An 18,214-nucleotide genomic window follows, 5' to 3' on the forward strand; every position below is an offset into this window, starting at 1 on the left:
AAGACTTTATCCTTTCTGTTATTTGGTCTCCATTGACTAATATTTTTGCTGCTTCAAAAAAAGAAACTTTATGATCCTGAGCAATCACATATATTTTTTTGAGAGTTGTAGCTCCTATACTTCTTTTTGGCCGATTTATAATACGCTCAAAAGCAAGATCGTCATTATTGTTTACTACGAGTCTCAAATACGCAATTATATCTTTTACTTCCTGGCGTTCATAGAATTTCATACCACTTATAATCTTGTATGGTATTGAATATTTAATAAAATATTCTTCTAAAACTCTTGTTTGAAATGTGGCCCTCACCAATATTGCAATGTCACTAAATCTATAATGACTAAGTTTTAATATTTGCTCACTTATAAATCTTGCTTCAGCTTTGCTATCCCATAACCTTACCACGCCTACCTTTTCACCTTCAGCGTTAGTCGTCCATAATTTTTTTCCCAACCTAGTTTTATTATAATTAATAACATATGACGCAGTTGCAAGTATATGAGATGTTGACCTATAATTGCATTCGAGCTTGACAGTTTTCGCTCCTTTAAAGTCATCAGAAAATTTTAAAATATTCTCAACTTCTGCACCACGCCAACTGTATATCGATTGATCATCATCTCCAACACAACAGATATTTGAATGCTCCTTTGCAAGGTACTTAAGCCAAAGATATTGTATTGCATTTGTATCTTGATATTCATCTACCATGATGTACTTAAACTTGTTTTGGTAATAGGCCAAAATCTCATTATTTTGATTAAAAAGTTGCACGTTATATAACAACAAGTCACCAAAATCAACAGAATTAAGAAATTTTAATCTCTCCTGATATTGATGATAAACCTTCAATGCAACTACGTACACCGACTTAAATGATTGAATGTCTTCGACTTCAGATGGAAGCAAGCATTTTTCTTTCCACTGCTGAATAATATTTAAAACGGTACTATATTTTTCCGAAAAGCTTGTCTCACTAAGAATACTTTTTATCACCTGTAATTGATCATCAACACCGATAATTGTAAAGTTAGAGTTTAACCCTAAAACTTCTGCATGCTGACGTAGAATCTTTGCTGCAATTGCATGAAATGTTCCGAGCCATGGTATATTTACACCCGTCATTTCCATTACCCTTGATGCCATCTCACTTGCAGCTTTGTTCGTAAAAGTTACTGCCAATATTTGCTCAGGTGAGCAATAACCATTACTAATTATATGTGCTATTCTTGAAGTGATAGTCCTAGTTTTTCCTGTTCCTGCTCCGGCAAGTATTAAGATCGGTCCATCTACATTAGTAACAGCCGCCTGCTGTTCTGGATTTAACTGTGATAAGTAATCGCTCATTAGATATTACGCCACCTTTCAATGAGTTAACACTATGATAAGCATATTGTAAAGAATTTATTGCCACTTACACATTAAATCTAAAGTGCATTATGTCTCCATCCTGAACAATATAATCTCGGCCTTCAAAACGCATTTTCCCTGCTTCTTTGCAGGCCAATTCACTTCCATATTTGATATAATCTTCAAAACTTATCGTTTCTGCCTTTATGAAACCCTTCTCAAAGTCAGTGTGGATCACTCCTGCTGCTTGATCTGCGGTTGATCCTAGCTTTACTGGCCATGCCCGCGCTTCCTTTGGACCAACAGTAAAGAAAGTTATCATACTTAGAATCTCGTACATAATACGCGCTATTGAATCTAATCCTGACTCCTGTAAGCCAAATTCTTGTAGAAAACTCTTCCTCTCTTCTTCACCTTCAAGGTCTGCAATATCTGCTTCAAGCTTTGCTGAAATGCAGTAGAATTTACTTCCATTCTCTTCAGCCATTTTCTTTACTGTATCAGATAGTGCGTTACCACTTACCACATTCACATCTTCAACATTGCAAACATACATCACCGGTTTTGTGGTTAATAACTGCAACGATTTCATTTCATCTGGGCTCGCATTTTTGAATCCTCTCGCAGGTTTGCCTGATTTTAGCACAGCTAATATTTCCTGCACTAAATCCAATTGCTGTTTTAGCTCCTTATCTCCCTGCTTCGCCTTCTTTTCCATTTGAGGTAATCTTTTTTCTATACTATCAATATCAGCTAAAATCAGCTCCATCTCAACCACCTCAGCATCTAGTATTGGGTCGATTTTGTTGTGTACGTGGTTAATGTCTTCATCCACAAAACACCTTAACAGATGGACAATAGCGTCAACTTCCCTTATGTGACTCAAAAACTTATTGCCTAAACCTTCTCCCTTACTTGCACCTTTTACTAAACCTGCAATATCCACAAACTCTAGCTGATTGTAGATAACTTTCTCTGAACCAGCAAGTGACGCAATCTGCCTTAGGCGTTGATCTCTTATGGAAACCTTGCCTACATTTGGCTCTATTGTACAGAAAGGGTAATTTGCAGCTTCAGCCAAATTTGATTGCGTAAGTGCATTAAACAAGGTTGACTTCCCAACGTTAGGTAGCCCAACTATACCGCAGTTAAAACTCATATCCACTATATAAAAATATGATTATTGCACAGTTAAAGAATTTTTGCTATACTTAATTAATAATTTGTCAACGATTTTATTAATATAATAATATCTTTATTAAGGTAAAGTTATGACTAATACCCAGCAACTTCTGATGAATCTACGTAATAATGAAGATCCATATCCTAATACCTTTTATAAAGGCACAGCAATTGGTAATGGGAGTTGCTTTTTTGATTCATTCAGGCAAGGGCTGGAGCAACAAAAAGGCATAAAAGTTACTGTTGAACAGCTACGAGAAGAGTGTAGAGAATTTGTACTGCACAATCCTCCACAATGGTTTAAAGATGCAATTGCAAATAGCTATGATAATATGGGCAGAAAACGCAACGAAGCTATAGAGCAATACACGAGAAATATCCTAAATAATAATAGATGGGGTGATCCTGAAGTTGAAGGCAGGATACTTTGTGAAAAATATGGTGTGAAATTACACGTAATGGAAAAAAATCCGTTGCACTGTAATAACAATCAGCAAGACAAATTCTTGTGCCAATTAGTAGATAACAAAGGCTCAAAAAGCGTTGGTGTTGATAAAGTGAATTACAATGATAATAATACCATACATATAATAAACAATGGTGAGTTGCACTTCGAGCCGCTACTCAATAAAGAACGTAGAGAACGTGAGGATTTCCTATTGGCAAAAGATCTTCAAGCGAAAGAAATTTTTGAATATCTCGAAAGTAAAGGGAATGGTGCCACAGAAGAACAAGTTCAAAAAATATTTAACGAATTATTAGCAGAAAATCCGAACTGCAATGCTGTAGGAGAGTGTATAAAACATTTTGAAAATGCTAATACTCCAAATAATTGTGTACAAGATGCACGATCTTACAACAATCGCAAAAGAAAGCTAGATGATAGCCCAAGCACTTGCACGAAACGAGCAAGAATTGATCATGTTTTCCCTAGTTGTGAAAATATAGTTGCTGTTCATTAATACTCTTTATTATACATACTGAAACCCAAAAAAGTAGGTTTCAGTACTGCGATTGACCTTTCTTTTTATCTCTGTCAGTTCACTTGAACTTTAAGTACCTTCTGCTTAAGGTAAATACTTCCTGATTTTTAGATATTAATTTTAATATAGCCAATATGTTGATAAACAACAATGCAGAAATTGAAATATCTGCAATATCCCACAATAACTGAACTTTACTTATTGATCCAAGAGGAATAATCATAGTAAAAATCGCAATCCAAATTTTGACGTATATACTGCTATTAAATACATAACGTATAGACTGCTTTGCACAAAAAAACCAAGTAAATATGGTCGTAAATGCAAAACAAAACATGAGAGTCATAATGAAATAATTTATATAAAATGAATTTATAGCTTTTTTAAAGGCAAATATGCACATGTTGGTGCTTTCCAATCCAGTCATCCAAGAATCCGTTACAAGTAATACCATCGTTGTAACAAAAGCTATTATCACAACTATAAACGGTGATATTATAGTAATTAAGCTTTGCTCAATAACGAACTTAGTATTATTTTTCTTGGGAGTAATAGAAGAATGTATAGTTCCCTCAAGGCCAAGTCCAATATCTGTTGCAAAGATGCCTCGCAAAGTTCCCACCTGAATAATAGTTAATACTTCAAGAATCAATCCCAAGGATAAACCTGATTTTAAACTGCTCATTGTAAAGACACTACTTAAGATAAGATTGAGAGAAGGCAAGATATTTTCACTGAGTTTAAACAATATTACGCCACAGAACACAAGGTAACTTACTGTCATGATTGGTATCAAGGCCGATATAAAAACTTTAATCTTTTGTAAACTGAGTACTGTAACAATGAAAAAAATAACAGCCATTGCTATACCACCAATAATTACAGGCACATTTATCATTTCAAGTGGTATTGATATAGAGTTTACTTGCACAAGATTACCAACAGTTATTGCAGCTATAATCATGATAAATAGAAATATAGCCGTTGCTTTTTTAGAATTGAAAGCATCAGCCATATAAGCAACGGGTCCACCTATAAATCTTTTTTCTTTTTTTATTCGCTTACTAATGCTCAGATAACATGTAACATATTTTATTACCGAGGTAACAATAACGATTACAATCATCCATAAGATGAATCCAGGACCCCCTGTCTTTAAAGCAATTGCTGTGCCTGAAATATTTCCTACTCCTAAGTTTCCGCCTAAAATTAGAAATAGTGCAGCCAACGATGAAAATCTATTCTCACCCTTTTTAGGTTTTAATAGTGAAAATGCATATGGTAATCTAAATATTTGTAACCACTTTAGCTTTGCTGATAAGTAAACGCTAGTAATTAACATGAATATTACTGTTGGTAACAGCAACACAAGTTTTATTGTATCCATTTACGTAATGAACTTTCCACTAAATATATACGTAAAAATTCAAGGTGTCTAGGCTATTTCCCGTCGATTTTTAAAAATCTGATAGGCTAAAACTTAATGCAGCTTCAGCTTTTTTGCAATCATTATTGAAGTGAACTGAAAATCTGCTATAGTTTATTATTAATTGCACCCTTAGCTCAGTTGGATTAGAGCATTTGACTACGGATCAGAAGGTCGGGCGTTCGAGCCGCTCAGGGTGCATACACTTGAAATTGATATATGAAATACCTATCTTTAAATACATAATAGATTGTGACATATGAAAAAAGACTATTATGAGTTATTAGAAATAAACAGAAACGCCAGCATTGATGAGATAAAGAAGGCTTATAAAAAGCTAGCATTGAAATATCATCCAGATAGAAATCCTGGTAACAAAGAAGCAGAAGAAAAATTTAAAGAAATAACTGCTGCATATGAAGTTTTATCTGACCCTAATAAAAAGGCGGGGTATGATAGTTATGGTCATGAAGGGCCTTCTGCCGGCGGATTTGATTTTGGTTACGGTGCAAGTGATTTCAGTGATATATTTAATGACTTTTTTGGTGGAGGTTTTGGCAATAGTCGATCAAGAACCAAAAAGAGTGCGGCAACACCCGGAGCAGATCTACGTTATGACCTTGAAATTACTCTTGAGGATGCTTTTAAAGGAATGCAAACTCCTATACACTATGTTACAAATGTAAAGTGTGAAACCTGCCAGGGTACCGGAAGCGAAGGAGCTANCATGTGTAAAGGTAGTGGCAGAGTAAGGAGTCAGCAAGGTTTTTTTACCATAGAAAGAACATGTCATGTTTGTTATGGTGAAGGAGAAATAATACAAAACAAATGCAAAAAATGTGGTGGTAGTGGACGCAGGAGAGATGAAGTAAATATATCAGTTGCAATCCCAAAAGGTATTGAGGACGGCACTAAAGTTAAGGTAAATGGAAAAGGAGAAGCTGGAATACGAGGCGGCAAAAATGGCGATTTGTTCGTATGCGTGAACATAGCCTCACATAAAGTCTTTACTCGCGAAAAGGCAGATTTACACTGCAAAATACCTGTCAGAATGACCCTCGCAGCACTTGGGGGTGAAATCGAGGTACAGTCAATAGATGGAGCGAAAATTAAAGTAAAAATACCAGAAGGTACGCAAACAGGTACTAAGTTGCGTTGTAGAGAAAAGGGAATGCATTATATGAATTCAAGTACTCGTGGTGATTTATATGTGCAAGTTATAGTTCAAACTTTAAACCCNTAAGAAGCAAATTGAGCTACTAAAGGCTCTTGAAGAGAGTGAAGATTCAAACCAGCAGCAAAACGAAGGATTCTTCAATAAAGTGAAAAAAAGTATTTTCTAAAGTGCAATAGAAAGATTACCAATCGATTTTCTTATCTCGAGCTTTAATCTGCAGCGTAGCTATTAAGCTAATTAAGGCACAAATAGAAAGATAGATACCTGCTGAAAGTTTTGTACCAGTTTTTTCTATAAGTTGCATACATACGTATGGAGAAATACCGCCAAAAATCCCTGCAGATATATTGTGTGCCAAACTAGAACCAGTACATCTAATTTTCGTTGGAAATAATTCGCAGATAAGAGAATTACTTATCCCAAAAGATGCACCTATCGGTATACTAGTTAGTAAAAAAGTAAATATTACAATGTATTGATTATCGCTAGATAATAATAAAAAGACTGGCAAGCTTAAAGAAACTAGTACCACTAAAGTAGTGATCATTATGCTTTTTCTTCCTACTTTATCAGACAATATTGCAAACAACACTGCACATATTCCAAATATCATATCACTTATAATTCTCACTATATTTTTAATATCAACCCCCAGTATATTAAACTCTTTCACAGATATATTATAAAACATCACTATTGAGTAAACGACTGCATTTTGAGCAATACCAACTATAATTGAGATAATAAACAGTTTTTTATAGCTCTTAAACAGCTCTGAAAGTGGAGAATTAGAAAGATTTTTACTTTCTTTATGTGTTCTGTACGCTAAACTTTCGCTGATCATATATCTTGTTAGCACTCCTATCACACCCATGAAAAAACAAAAATGAAAAAGCAACCTCCAACCCCAGATTTCAAAACCTTCACCTGTAAGTTTTTTACAAATTTCTATCATCACAAAGCACATGATCGAACCAAGTGCACCACTGAAAGTTTTTATACTTCCTAAAAACCCAATGTTTGCTTTATCACTTGAATGCTCAATTAAAAAAGCTGAGTTAACACCTATTTCTCCACCTGCTGCTGCTCCTTGCGTGATTCTACAGATTAATAATAATATTGGTGCAGCAATTCCTATCTCCCTGAAGCTTGGTATAATTCCAATTGCAGTAGATGAAACCGACACAAGCATGACTGACGCAATTAAAACTTTTCTTCTGCCGTATTTATCTCCAATATGACCGAAAATTAGTGCACCTAGTGGCCTAGACCCAAAACCAAGAGCAAAGGTAATAAGATATTGTGCTATATTACCCTCAGAAGGAAAAAAAGTACTACTAATTATGCATGTCAAAACCCCAAATAGGGTTAATTCATACCATACTATCATGTTGCAAATTATGCTCGATAGTATAGCTTTCTTGATATCATTCAACTTTTTATCCAGTGTATTACTTTGCTTATATTACTACTAACAGACACTTTTGTCGATAATTTAGATTTTTCTAATTCTTACTCATCTTTATCATTGCCTGGGTCTTGTAGGATGCTATAATTGCTTTTTCTAAGTCTACCTTTCAAAGACGCAACGCCACTTTCACTAATACCACTTAAGCTCAAAGCAGCAGCACCTAACTGCAATCCAACTTCGCATGTTTCAGGAATAACTTTACTTACTCCCAGAGTGTTATACATTTCTACATTACTTAAATCTGGTAAGCGTATTATAATGTTTACATGTGGAAAATTCGCTGCAACTAAAGAAACTATCTTCCTTATAGTAACTTCATTTTTGATTGAGATTACTATGGCTTGGGCTCTTTCTATTCCTATTGACTTTAGGATTTCAGGTCTCGTAACATCTCCTAAATATATAGGGAAGCCATCATTTTTACCTTCCTTAACTATTTTTGACTGAATATCGACAATAACATAATTTAAGTGCTCAGCACTAAGCATTTTGGTTACCATATGTCCAACACGACCAAAACCAGCAACAATTACATGATTATGAAGATCTTGTGTATCTGTCACCACAGCTTCATCATCTAAAATAACCTTTTCACTGCTTAGCAAGTTTACTATCCAATCCCCTAGCCCAGATAAAAGAGGGGTAAATGCCATTGTAATTGTAGTCAATATCATAAGTATTTGCGCAGTTTCACCTTCTAATACATGCAAATCTTGTGCTAAACGAAACAAAATAAACGCAAATTCCCCACCCTGTGCAAGTAGCAATCCAGCTTGTATAGCAGGCGCACTTTTGAATCTAAAAAATCTACATAAAACATAAATTATGGAAGCCTTTAAAGCAATAAGAACAACAGATAGCAATGCAATTAACAGTATGTTATCAAGAAGAAGTTTAATGTTGATAGACATACCAACAGTCATGAAAAACAAACCAAGAAATAGGTCTTTAAATGGCAACACTGCTTGCTCTACTGAATGCCTATGCTCTGTTTCCGCAACAAGCAACCCTGCAACAAATGCTCCCAACGCCATTGATAAATGAAATGCTTCAGTAATAAATGCTGCTCCTAATATTATCAGCAACGTTGTTGCTATGAATATCTCATTACTTCTCATAGCGGAAATAACTGAAAACAACGGCCTAAGCAGAAGACGACCGGTTATAAANTGAGCTTATAAGGCTGTGCTGAGAATTGCCGGCAAGTAAAGACACTAATACTATCAAAGGCACTACTGCAAAATCTTGTAGCAAAAGGATTGCTATTGACAACCTACCTACTTGTGTCGCTTGATAACCTTTCTCATGCAGCACCTGTAATACCATCGCCGTTGATGACAATGCAAGACCACCACCAATAACTACGGCCTTTTTTGAATCTATACCGAATTTTGCTCCAACTGTAGCAGCAATCCCCCATATTGCCGCTATCGTCACTATAACCTGTAAGGACCCAAAACCAAATACATGCATACGCATGGCCATTAGCCGTTCAAATGTTAACTCCAGACCTATAATGAACAGTAAAAAAACTACACCAAACTCTGCAAAGCTATCCATCACTGTAGTTGATGTTATAAAACCAAGCCCATGAACACCGATAGCTGCACCTGCAACAAAATATCCAAGAACAGGACTAATGTTCATCTTCCAGAAAGCTATCACTATAAACACAGCAGCAGAAAGTACAATTATAATGTCGCGCAAATGATGTAATTGAGAAGTATCGTGCATAACATTTACTCCGTATTATTACACCATTTTATCGAACAACCAATGCTTGGTTTCTGATCAGTTAATGGACTACCTGTCTCAGCAACAAATTTCATAGCTTGAAATAAATCGCTGCTTCCTACTAAATGGCCATGAAGTTTATCCTTTTTCCTATCATCAAAACGTCCACGATAACAAAGATTCAAACTAGAATTAAAGCCAAAAAAATCAGGGGTACATACAGCTCCATAAGCTTTAGCCACTTCCTGTATAGTATCAATTAGATATGGAAAGGTAAATCTATTGCACTTAGCAAAATTAATCATATTCTCGTAAGAATCTTCAGGATATGCATTAACATCATTAGGCATTATCGCAACAGCATTTACCTGATAATTTTCCTGCAGCAAGGCTATATCAGCTACTAAGTCGCTAATAATTGACTGAACGTAAGGACAGTGATTACATATAAACATGACTATCAAGCCATTTTCACCGCGGCAATTACTTAAGGTATAGTATTTACCATCAACTCCTAACAAATTAAAATCTCTTGCTATGAAATTAAAATCCCCTTCAGGCGTATTCAGTGCAACCATATCCTTAGATTTAATGAGTATCGTACATAATCTATATTTTTATCCTTTAAATGTCAAATAATTTGTAGCGAATATAGCCTATTCTATAGAGTAATTGTTGTTCACATTACATAACAATTGATTCTTCAGCTCTAAAATGCAGTCAGCTTTTTCTGCAAGATAATGATTATGTGTCACTATAAGCATAGAGCAGTTATTTTCTTTTACATATGAATATAGCAGTAAAAATACATCTAGAGAATTTGACGGATCTAAGTTTCCTGTAGGCTCATCTGCAAGTAAAAGCTTCGGAGAATTTACAAGGCTTCTTGCTATTGCAACTCTTTGCCTTTCTCCTCCAGAAATTTCAGATATCATACTCTTTGCTTTATTCTCTAAATTAAATTTCTCTAGCATTTTATATGCATTGCTTTTTGCCTCAACTTTGTTTTTTCCCACAATAAGCTGAGGAAGCATAATATTTTCCAGCACTGATAATTCCCGCAGCAAATAGTGAAACTGGTAAACAAAGCTGAGAAAATTCCTCCTCATACTAACCTTCTGTTTTTCACTTGCTTGTGTACAATTTACCTCATTGATTAACACCGTTCCTGAAGTAGGGGTATCCAACAGCCCTGCAATTTGTAATATAGTCGTTTTACCAGATCCTGAATTACCAATTAATGCAATTACCTGTCCTTTTGCAAGGCTTAAATTAATATCTCTTACAATAGGAGAATCACTATTAAAACTTTTCGTTACCGAAATTAATTTGAGCATTAAACTGAAAAGCTATTACCGCATCCACATTGAGATTTAGCAAGATTATTTTTTATTTGAAACCCAGAATTACATAAATCTTCAACATAGTCTATTACCGAGTCTTGCAAAAATTTCACTGAACAAGTGTCAACCATAAGTATAGGATTTCCANTTAGATCGACTTTCATAGTCTTCATCATCATCTTCTTCATCAAAGTCATCCTCGAAATCATCATCGTCATAATCATCATCATCTTCTTCATCACTTAATGACGGAATCTTGTCAATAAGGAAATTATATTTAAAACCAGAGCATCCACCTCCCGAGATAGCAATCCTCAATACAGACCCTGGGGACCTTTCTTGCTCTACAAGAGAGTGAATTTTTTTTATTGCACTATCAGTCAGGTTAATATTGTAATTTGTTGACATAGTAAGCACCTTTCATTATTAAATAATTATAACGCAGATTCTACATGTCAAACAATAATTTTCTACTAAATTACGTGTGCTATCCAAATCAAACAAGAGGAAGATATTTCTCAGAACAAGAGGATAAGTATCGTAGCTGCTTTCAGCGTGACAGGGATCGCATCATTCACTCCAATGCATTTAGGAAATTAGGATACAAAACACAAGTTTTTATTAACTATGCGCATGACTATTACCGCACTCGCCTTACTCATAGTCTTGAAGTTGCACAAATTGCAAGGTCAATTGCACGTAGGCTTAATTTAAATGAAGATATCACTGAGTGTATAGCACTTGCACATGATCTTGGTCATCCACCTTTCGGCCATGCAGGCGAAGATGCATTAAATAAAGTAACTCAAAACTTAGAAGGTATATACAAATTTGACCACAATGTTCAAACTATTAGAATCCTGGTTTACCTAGAAAAGAAGCATGCTGATTTTGATGGACTGAATCTTAGTTGGGAAGTGATTGAGGGAATAGCTAAACATAACGGTCCTTTGCTTGGCCAATATGCAAAATTTCCCACAAGTAATAAATTAATGTTAGAGTATAATGAAAAATATAATCTCAAACTTGAAGAATTTTCTAGTGCTGAAGCGCAAGTTGCTTCCATTGCTGATGATATTGCCTATAGCGTCCATGATCTCGACGATGCATTAAGAGCAAATCTGATTACCATCGAAGATTTACTAAATATTCCTTTAATTGGAAAAGTATTCCAAGATGTAAAAGGTAGGTATGTGAACATATCTCAAAATAAAGTTATACACGAAGCTTTAAGTAAAACCATAGGTATCATGATTAATGATGTAGTCTCTCAAACTGAGGTGAATATTCAAGACTATAAAGTAAAAAATGCGGAAGACATAAGGAAATTAGATAAACCTTTAGTAACATTTTCACTGGAAGTGACAAAAGCTGTAATAGAAATGAAAAAATTTAATATGCAGAAAATATATCGGAACTACAAGCTGAATAGAACTATGAATAAAGCACAACGTATATTGCAAGAACTCTTTCAGTGTTTTTATGAAAAGCCAGCATTACTACCAACCGAATGGGAAAAAATTGCCACTGAATCTCAGCGTTCAATAGTAATATGTGATTACATTGCTGGTATGACCGATAGGTTTGCTATACATGAACATAGGAGGATATTTGATACTTCATATGAGATGACTTCTTTTTAATTTTAAATGTCTGACTATTACTTCATGTCAATTGCATTAAAACTTGCAGCAAATGCGTTGGGAAATGTAGCACCTAATCCTGCTGTTGGTTGCGTCATTGTAAAAAATAATGCGGTAATTGCTGAGGGGTGTACTGGTGTTGGTGGACGCCCGCATGCAGAGGTAGTTGCACTGGAAAACGCTCAGAATTTAGCTTGTGGTGCAACTATGTATGTAACTCTTGAGCCGTGCTGTCATTATGGAGTTACAGGCCCTTGCACTTCAGAAATTATAAAATCAGGAATAAAAAGAGTAGTAGTCGCGACTACTGATCCCGATGAAAGAGTCTCAGGTAAAGGAATAGAGATACTGAAGGAGTCCGGAATTGAAATCACACATGGAATTATGCAAGAAGAAGCAGAAAAGCTAAACGTGGGTTTTTTCCTAACTAAAAAATCACATAGACCATTTATAACTTGCAAGGTTGCTTCAACTCTGGATGGGAAAATTGCAACATTTACAAATGAAAGCAAGTGGATTACAAGTGAAGATACGAGAAACTGGGTACATAAATTAAGAACTAAATATGATGCAATTATGATCGGAAGCAACACTCTTGTTCAAGATGATCCACTTTTAACTTGTCGACTGCCTGGACTTGAAGATAAGTCACCAATAAGGATTATTATAGACGGCCAAGCACAGTTGAGAAAAGAACACAATATCGCAAAAACTGCTGATAAAGTAAAGACCTGGGTCATTACAAACAGTGAAATAGTGGAAGAAATAAAGAATATTAACTACTTAGCAGTTAATTCAAACAAAAATGGTAAAGTTTGTTTAAAAGACATGATGCAAAAGCTTATTTCAGAGATTGGAATAACTAGAGTGTTGGTAGAAGGAGGAGGCATATTAATTACAGAATTATTAAAACACAAGTTGATTGACAGACTAGTAATATGCCGGAGTGGTAAAATTCTAGGCAATGATTCTATACCTTTTATAGGTAATCTTGGAATTCAGTCTATTAATGAGTGTTACAAATTTAAAAAAGCGGAAGTTATAAACTTAATAGATGATATAGTGGAAATATGGGATCACGAGTATTGATTTTGCAGTACCAACACCTTAGGTTCAGAATGTGATGGTAAAGATTTAATATGGACTTAGCTATTTTAGTGGAGGTTACTATACTGATAAAACTTCTTCTCACAAGTGTTATGTAAAATAGCTGACATTGGCCATATTAGCGCGTATTGGAAGTGGTATAAAATGTTAAAAGACCATATATGTTTAAGAGAGAATAAAAAAATTAGAAAATTTTAATAAAAACGAAGCTAAAAAGTAAAGCAGTCAACATAATGTTTTTTATTGACATTGCTTTGCTAAAGTTTTTTTAAAGAACAAATTATAGCACAAAACCTCAGTTGAAAAATTCCTTTGCATCACATTGAGAATACTTTCCATAAAAGCGTGATTTGGAGAGATTTATTAATAGCTTGCGAAAAGTAAATTACTTACGCAACTAAAATATATTGTGGGTAAAGTTGGCCACCGGAGATGGATTTAAGGTTATGCTAAATTTGATATAGGCAAATTCACAAGAAAAAGTGGCTCCCCGCTCTTTACTAAATAAACTCGGTCTCACAAATATTATGAAATGTGAGTTAAATTGGCCATATTCCTCATACTTTTAATAGTATGAAAAGCTTAAAAAGGCCATACATAATTAAAAGTGGGCAAGAAAAATTCTTTTAATTTTAGAAAATTTGGCTTCTAAATAAAGAATTTTTTTACTAGTGCTGCTCACAGGAATCTCCCATCTTCACAATCCTTTCTCTTTGATTATTCACCTTCCTTGCTTAATTATTTTAATAATGTAAAATATAGTATTAGCATTAAAGTATATTTGACTTAGACTAAAATGAAAATATGAAACATTTTTCTATAAATTCAATAGGACGCTGCATTCCAAAAAACAAAGTTACTTCTGATAAGATCGATGAATTATGCAATCTTCCTGCTGGCTATACAGAGAGAAATTCACATATAAAATCTAGATATTGGGCTGAGCCGATAAATGAAACAACACTTAGTATGGCAAAAGATGCGATTGATGATGCACTACTTAAAGCAAACTTAAGCATAGAAAATATTGACTGTATTATCAATGGAGGAAGCTTGGTTCCACAGATTTTACCGTGTACTGCATCATTGCTACTATCTTATTACCAAACTAGTGGTCAAGACTGCTTTGATGTAGACTGTACTTGCTTAGGTTTTTTAAAAGCATTAGAAATCGCGGATTGTCTATTTAAAGTAAAAAATTATGAAAACATTTTAATATTTTGTAGTGAATNAGTGAATTACCGTCTCTAGGAATAACTAAAAATAATCATTCAACTTTTAACTTATTTGGTGATGGTGCGGTGGCAGTTATTCTAAGTGCATCACAGAGTTCATCTTCATCAGTTATTGCATCTTTATTTCAGACATTTCCTGATGGTGGAAATCATAGTCAATGTCGTGGTTGTGGAACCTTAACCCACCCTAGTAGAACTGGATAATCACCTGGTATTACCTCCTTTTACTTCGAAATGGATGGCCCAAAAATATTTAAGACTGCAGCTAAATACTTTAATAATTTCTTAGAATTATTGCTCAAAAAGGCTAACGTATCACTTCAGGACATTAATTTTGTAATTCCTCATCAAGCAAGCTACCACGGTATAAAACACATACAAAAGCATCTTGGTATTAAGCAAGATAAAGTAATATGCATTATTGAAAATTACGGTAATCAGGTAGCAGCTTCAGTACCAAATGCATTATATGAGTTGACTAATAATAAACAACTTCAAAAAGGGAATAAAATCTTATTTTTAGGAGCGGCTGCTGGATTGATATTGGGAGGGCTGATTCTTGAATACTAAACCATATATCTTAGTTACTGGAGCAACTGGAGGACTTGGAAGGAATCTTGTAGAATATCTTCTGAGTGTTGGTAATCATGTTGTTGCAATTGGAAGAAATCAGAACATAGGAAAGCAACTGCAGTTTCAAGGGGCAACTTTTATATCTACTGATATACGAAATGAAATTCATATTGAGAAATCACTAGGGACATGTTTAGCTATTATTCATTGTGCTGCGCTTTCTAAGCCTTGGGGAAAATATTTAGATTTTTACATAACAAATGTAGTTGGTACTAAAAATGTTATTGAACTCGCTTATAAAAAGGACTGTCCTTTGATTCATATATCCACTCCTAGTGTTTACTTTGATTTTAGAGATCGGTTGAATATTTCGGAAAATGATCCTCTATCAAATCAATTTGCAAGCTTTTATACTGAAACAAAAAAGCTTGCAGAAGACCTAGTAATAGGCGCCAGTAATATGATAAAGTCTGTAATTTTAAGACCAAGAGGTATTTTTGGTCCATATGATAAGGAATTTATTCCTCGTGTGTCACGCATAGCTTCTAGAGGATATTTTCCACTAATAAGAAATGGAGACCCTATTGTGGATATTACATATGTAGAAAATGTGGTGGATGCAATTATGTTGTCACTTTCTAATATTGAAACAGTGTCAGGACAGATATTCAATATTACAAACAATCAGCCACTAAAAATACAAAATATTTTGGACATTCTATTTGATGCTTTGAAGGTCAAAGTACGCTTAATTAAAGTAAAGTATTCACTTTTAAAATCAGTAACAGCAATAATGGAACTTACTAGCAAATTAACAAATTATGCATTTGAACCACCTATTACTTCTTATACACTGGGATTATTGTCTTATTCTCAAACTTTGAATATACATAATGCACAAACTCTTTTGAAATTTAAACCTTCAGTATCTATTGAAGAAGGTATTAATAGATTTGCAAAATGGTTTTCGCATGGTTAGATTTAAACTCTATCGAGCTGGGTACTGTAGACACCCTGAGTATACAGTAATAAAAAACGGTTCACTTCGGTTAAAAGAATTTTCAATGATTTGTGCTCTTCTTCATCATAACAAGTTTGGGCACATTCTTTTTGATGTTGGTTATAGTCAAGAATTTTTTAATGCAACAAAGAAATTTCCATATGCATTATACAAACTATTGACTCCTGTGCATATTCCTCTCACTTTGAGAGAATCCCTACTCGTAGATGGAATAGATCCTTTAAGTATAAAATATATTTTTGTTTCTCATTTTCACGCAGATCATATTTCAGCTATAGATGACTTTCCAAATGCTGAGATTATTTGTTCACGTGAGGCATATGAATTTGCAAAAAAAGCTACAGGTTTTAAGGGGATAATTAAGGGAATTTTACCATACTTAGTTGCAAAATTCAAATATAGAAAACTCAATTTTATTGAATGCAAAAAGCAAACTCCAGGTCCATATTTATTTAATATTGCATATGACATATTAGGAGATGAGACACTATTAGCTGTACCATTACCTAGTCATGCAATTGGACATTTTGGTTTATATTGTAATGATACACACAAATTTTTAGTAGGGGATTCCTGTTGGATAAAAAAAGCATATGTGAGTAACACTCTACCGCATTGGATAACAAAAATACTACACCACAATCATTCAGAGTACAGTGCAACATTAAGTAAATTGCGTACTCTGCATAAACTTTATCCTAATATTAAAATAATACCGTCTCATTGCTTAGAAACATACTTGAAAATGGTGGATTTATGAGTAAGTTAACCATAATAAAGGCTTTTTTACAAGATCGCTATCTTACCTACTCACTTAATAGTAGAGCCAAATTGGAAACTTATCAAAAGCTAAAGTTGAGTAAGTTTTTAAAGTGGTTGTGTAGTCATTCACCGTTTTATAGTGCATATAACGGTAGACTATTAGAGGATTTTCCTGTAATGGACAAGATATCTATGATGGAAAATATATCATCAATAAATACGCTAGGACTTAAAAGTCAAGAATTACTGAATTTTGCACACACTTGCTATGAAAAACGCCTATATAATCTTAACTATAATAATATAACTGTTGGCTTATCTTCAGGTACTTCTGGCAAAACAGGGATCTTTCTTGTTTCTCAAAGTGAGTGTGATTTATGGTCTGGAATCATGTTAAGCAAGGCATTAAAAAGGACTACAATTACAAAAGCATAGAATTGCTTTCTGTTTTAGAAATGACAGTACTTTATATCAGAACTTAAGTTCAAAAATCATAAATTTTAAATTTATAGACGTTACAAGTGGTATAGATTATATAGCTTCAGAATTATGTAAATATCAACCAACTATTTTAGTTGCTCCAGCTTGTGTTTTAACCCTCCTTATCGGCAGCATAAAAAGCCATCAAGTTAATCCTGTTAGATTTTTTCTGTATCAGAAGTACTAGATCCTGATGTTGAAACAAAATTGAGTGCTTTCTTTAATCAAAAAATCTTTCAAATTTATCAATGTACAGAAGGGTTCTTAGGAATAAGTTCCCCATACCACGATGGTATTATTATGAATGAGGAATACGTATTTATTGAGAAAGAATTAGTTGGTGAAAATCGCTTTATTCCAATTATAACAGACTTTACACGAACTTCCCAACCTATAGTACGTTACCGCTTAGATGATGTTCTAGTTCTGTCAGATGAGAAAAATGATACTCCATTCACAATTTTAGACAGAATAGAAGGACGTTGTGATGATGTTTTATATCTAAAGAAACGTAATAGTGGCGAGTTAATACCTATATTTGCTGACTCAGTTCGTAACATATTTTGCAAGCAAAGTGCTGTAAGTGACTATAGAATAGAGCAAAACAGTCATGATCAATTGTGGATTAAGATGGCTCCACTGTCAGAAGATGCAAAAGGATATATAAATCAGGACATACGGAATTTATGTGATCTATTACAGCTTGATTATCCGAATATCACCTTT

General features: G+C 34.2%; 2 protein-coding genes and 1 non-coding gene across 3 annotated transcripts; 2 read left to right on the plus strand and 1 right to left on the minus strand.

The window, feature by feature from the left end:
- Positions 1 to 1,415: 1,415 nt before the first annotated feature.
- On the minus strand, positions 1,416 to 2,510 carry LOC108364867 (ribosome-binding ATPase YchF-like). The gene has a single exon (XM_017618735.1). It carries the CDS (start codon positions 2,508 to 2,510, stop codon positions 1,416 to 1,418), a length of 1,095 nt encoding a protein of 364 aa, XP_017474224.1.
- A 2,558-nt stretch (positions 2,511 to 5,068) lies between these two features.
- Positions 5,069 to 5,143, plus strand: TRNAR-ACG (transfer RNA arginine (anticodon ACG)). Its single transcript has one exon. It is a non-coding gene; the product is annotated as a tRNA-Arg (tRNA).
- Positions 5,144 to 12,316: 7,173 nt separating this feature from the next.
- On the plus strand, positions 12,317 to 13,399 carry LOC108364868 (riboflavin biosynthesis protein RibD-like). The gene has a single exon (XM_017618736.1). It carries the CDS (start codon positions 12,317 to 12,319, stop codon positions 13,397 to 13,399), a length of 1,083 nt encoding a protein of 360 aa, XP_017474225.1.
- The last annotated feature ends 4,815 nt before the right edge of the window (positions 13,400 to 18,214 follow it).

This window comes from Rhagoletis zephyria, unplaced genomic scaffold (genome assembly GCF_001687245.7).
Source record: "Rhagoletis zephyria isolate East Lansing unplaced genomic scaffold, Rhagoletis_zephyria_1.1 Rzeph_scaffold_01695, whole genome shotgun sequence".
Taxonomy (NCBI): domain Eukaryota; kingdom Metazoa; phylum Arthropoda; class Insecta; order Diptera; family Tephritidae; genus Rhagoletis; species Rhagoletis zephyria.

Bases quoted from the DNA above. Each gene is read 5' to 3' on its own strand.
- LOC108364868 (XM_017618736.1), top strand. From the start codon at position 12,317: ATGTCTGACTATTACTTCATGTCAATTGCATTAAAACTTGCAGCAAAT.
- LOC108364867 (XM_017618735.1), bottom strand. From the start codon at position 2,510: ATGAGTTTTAACTGCGGTATAGTTGGGCTACCTAACGTTGGGAAGTCA.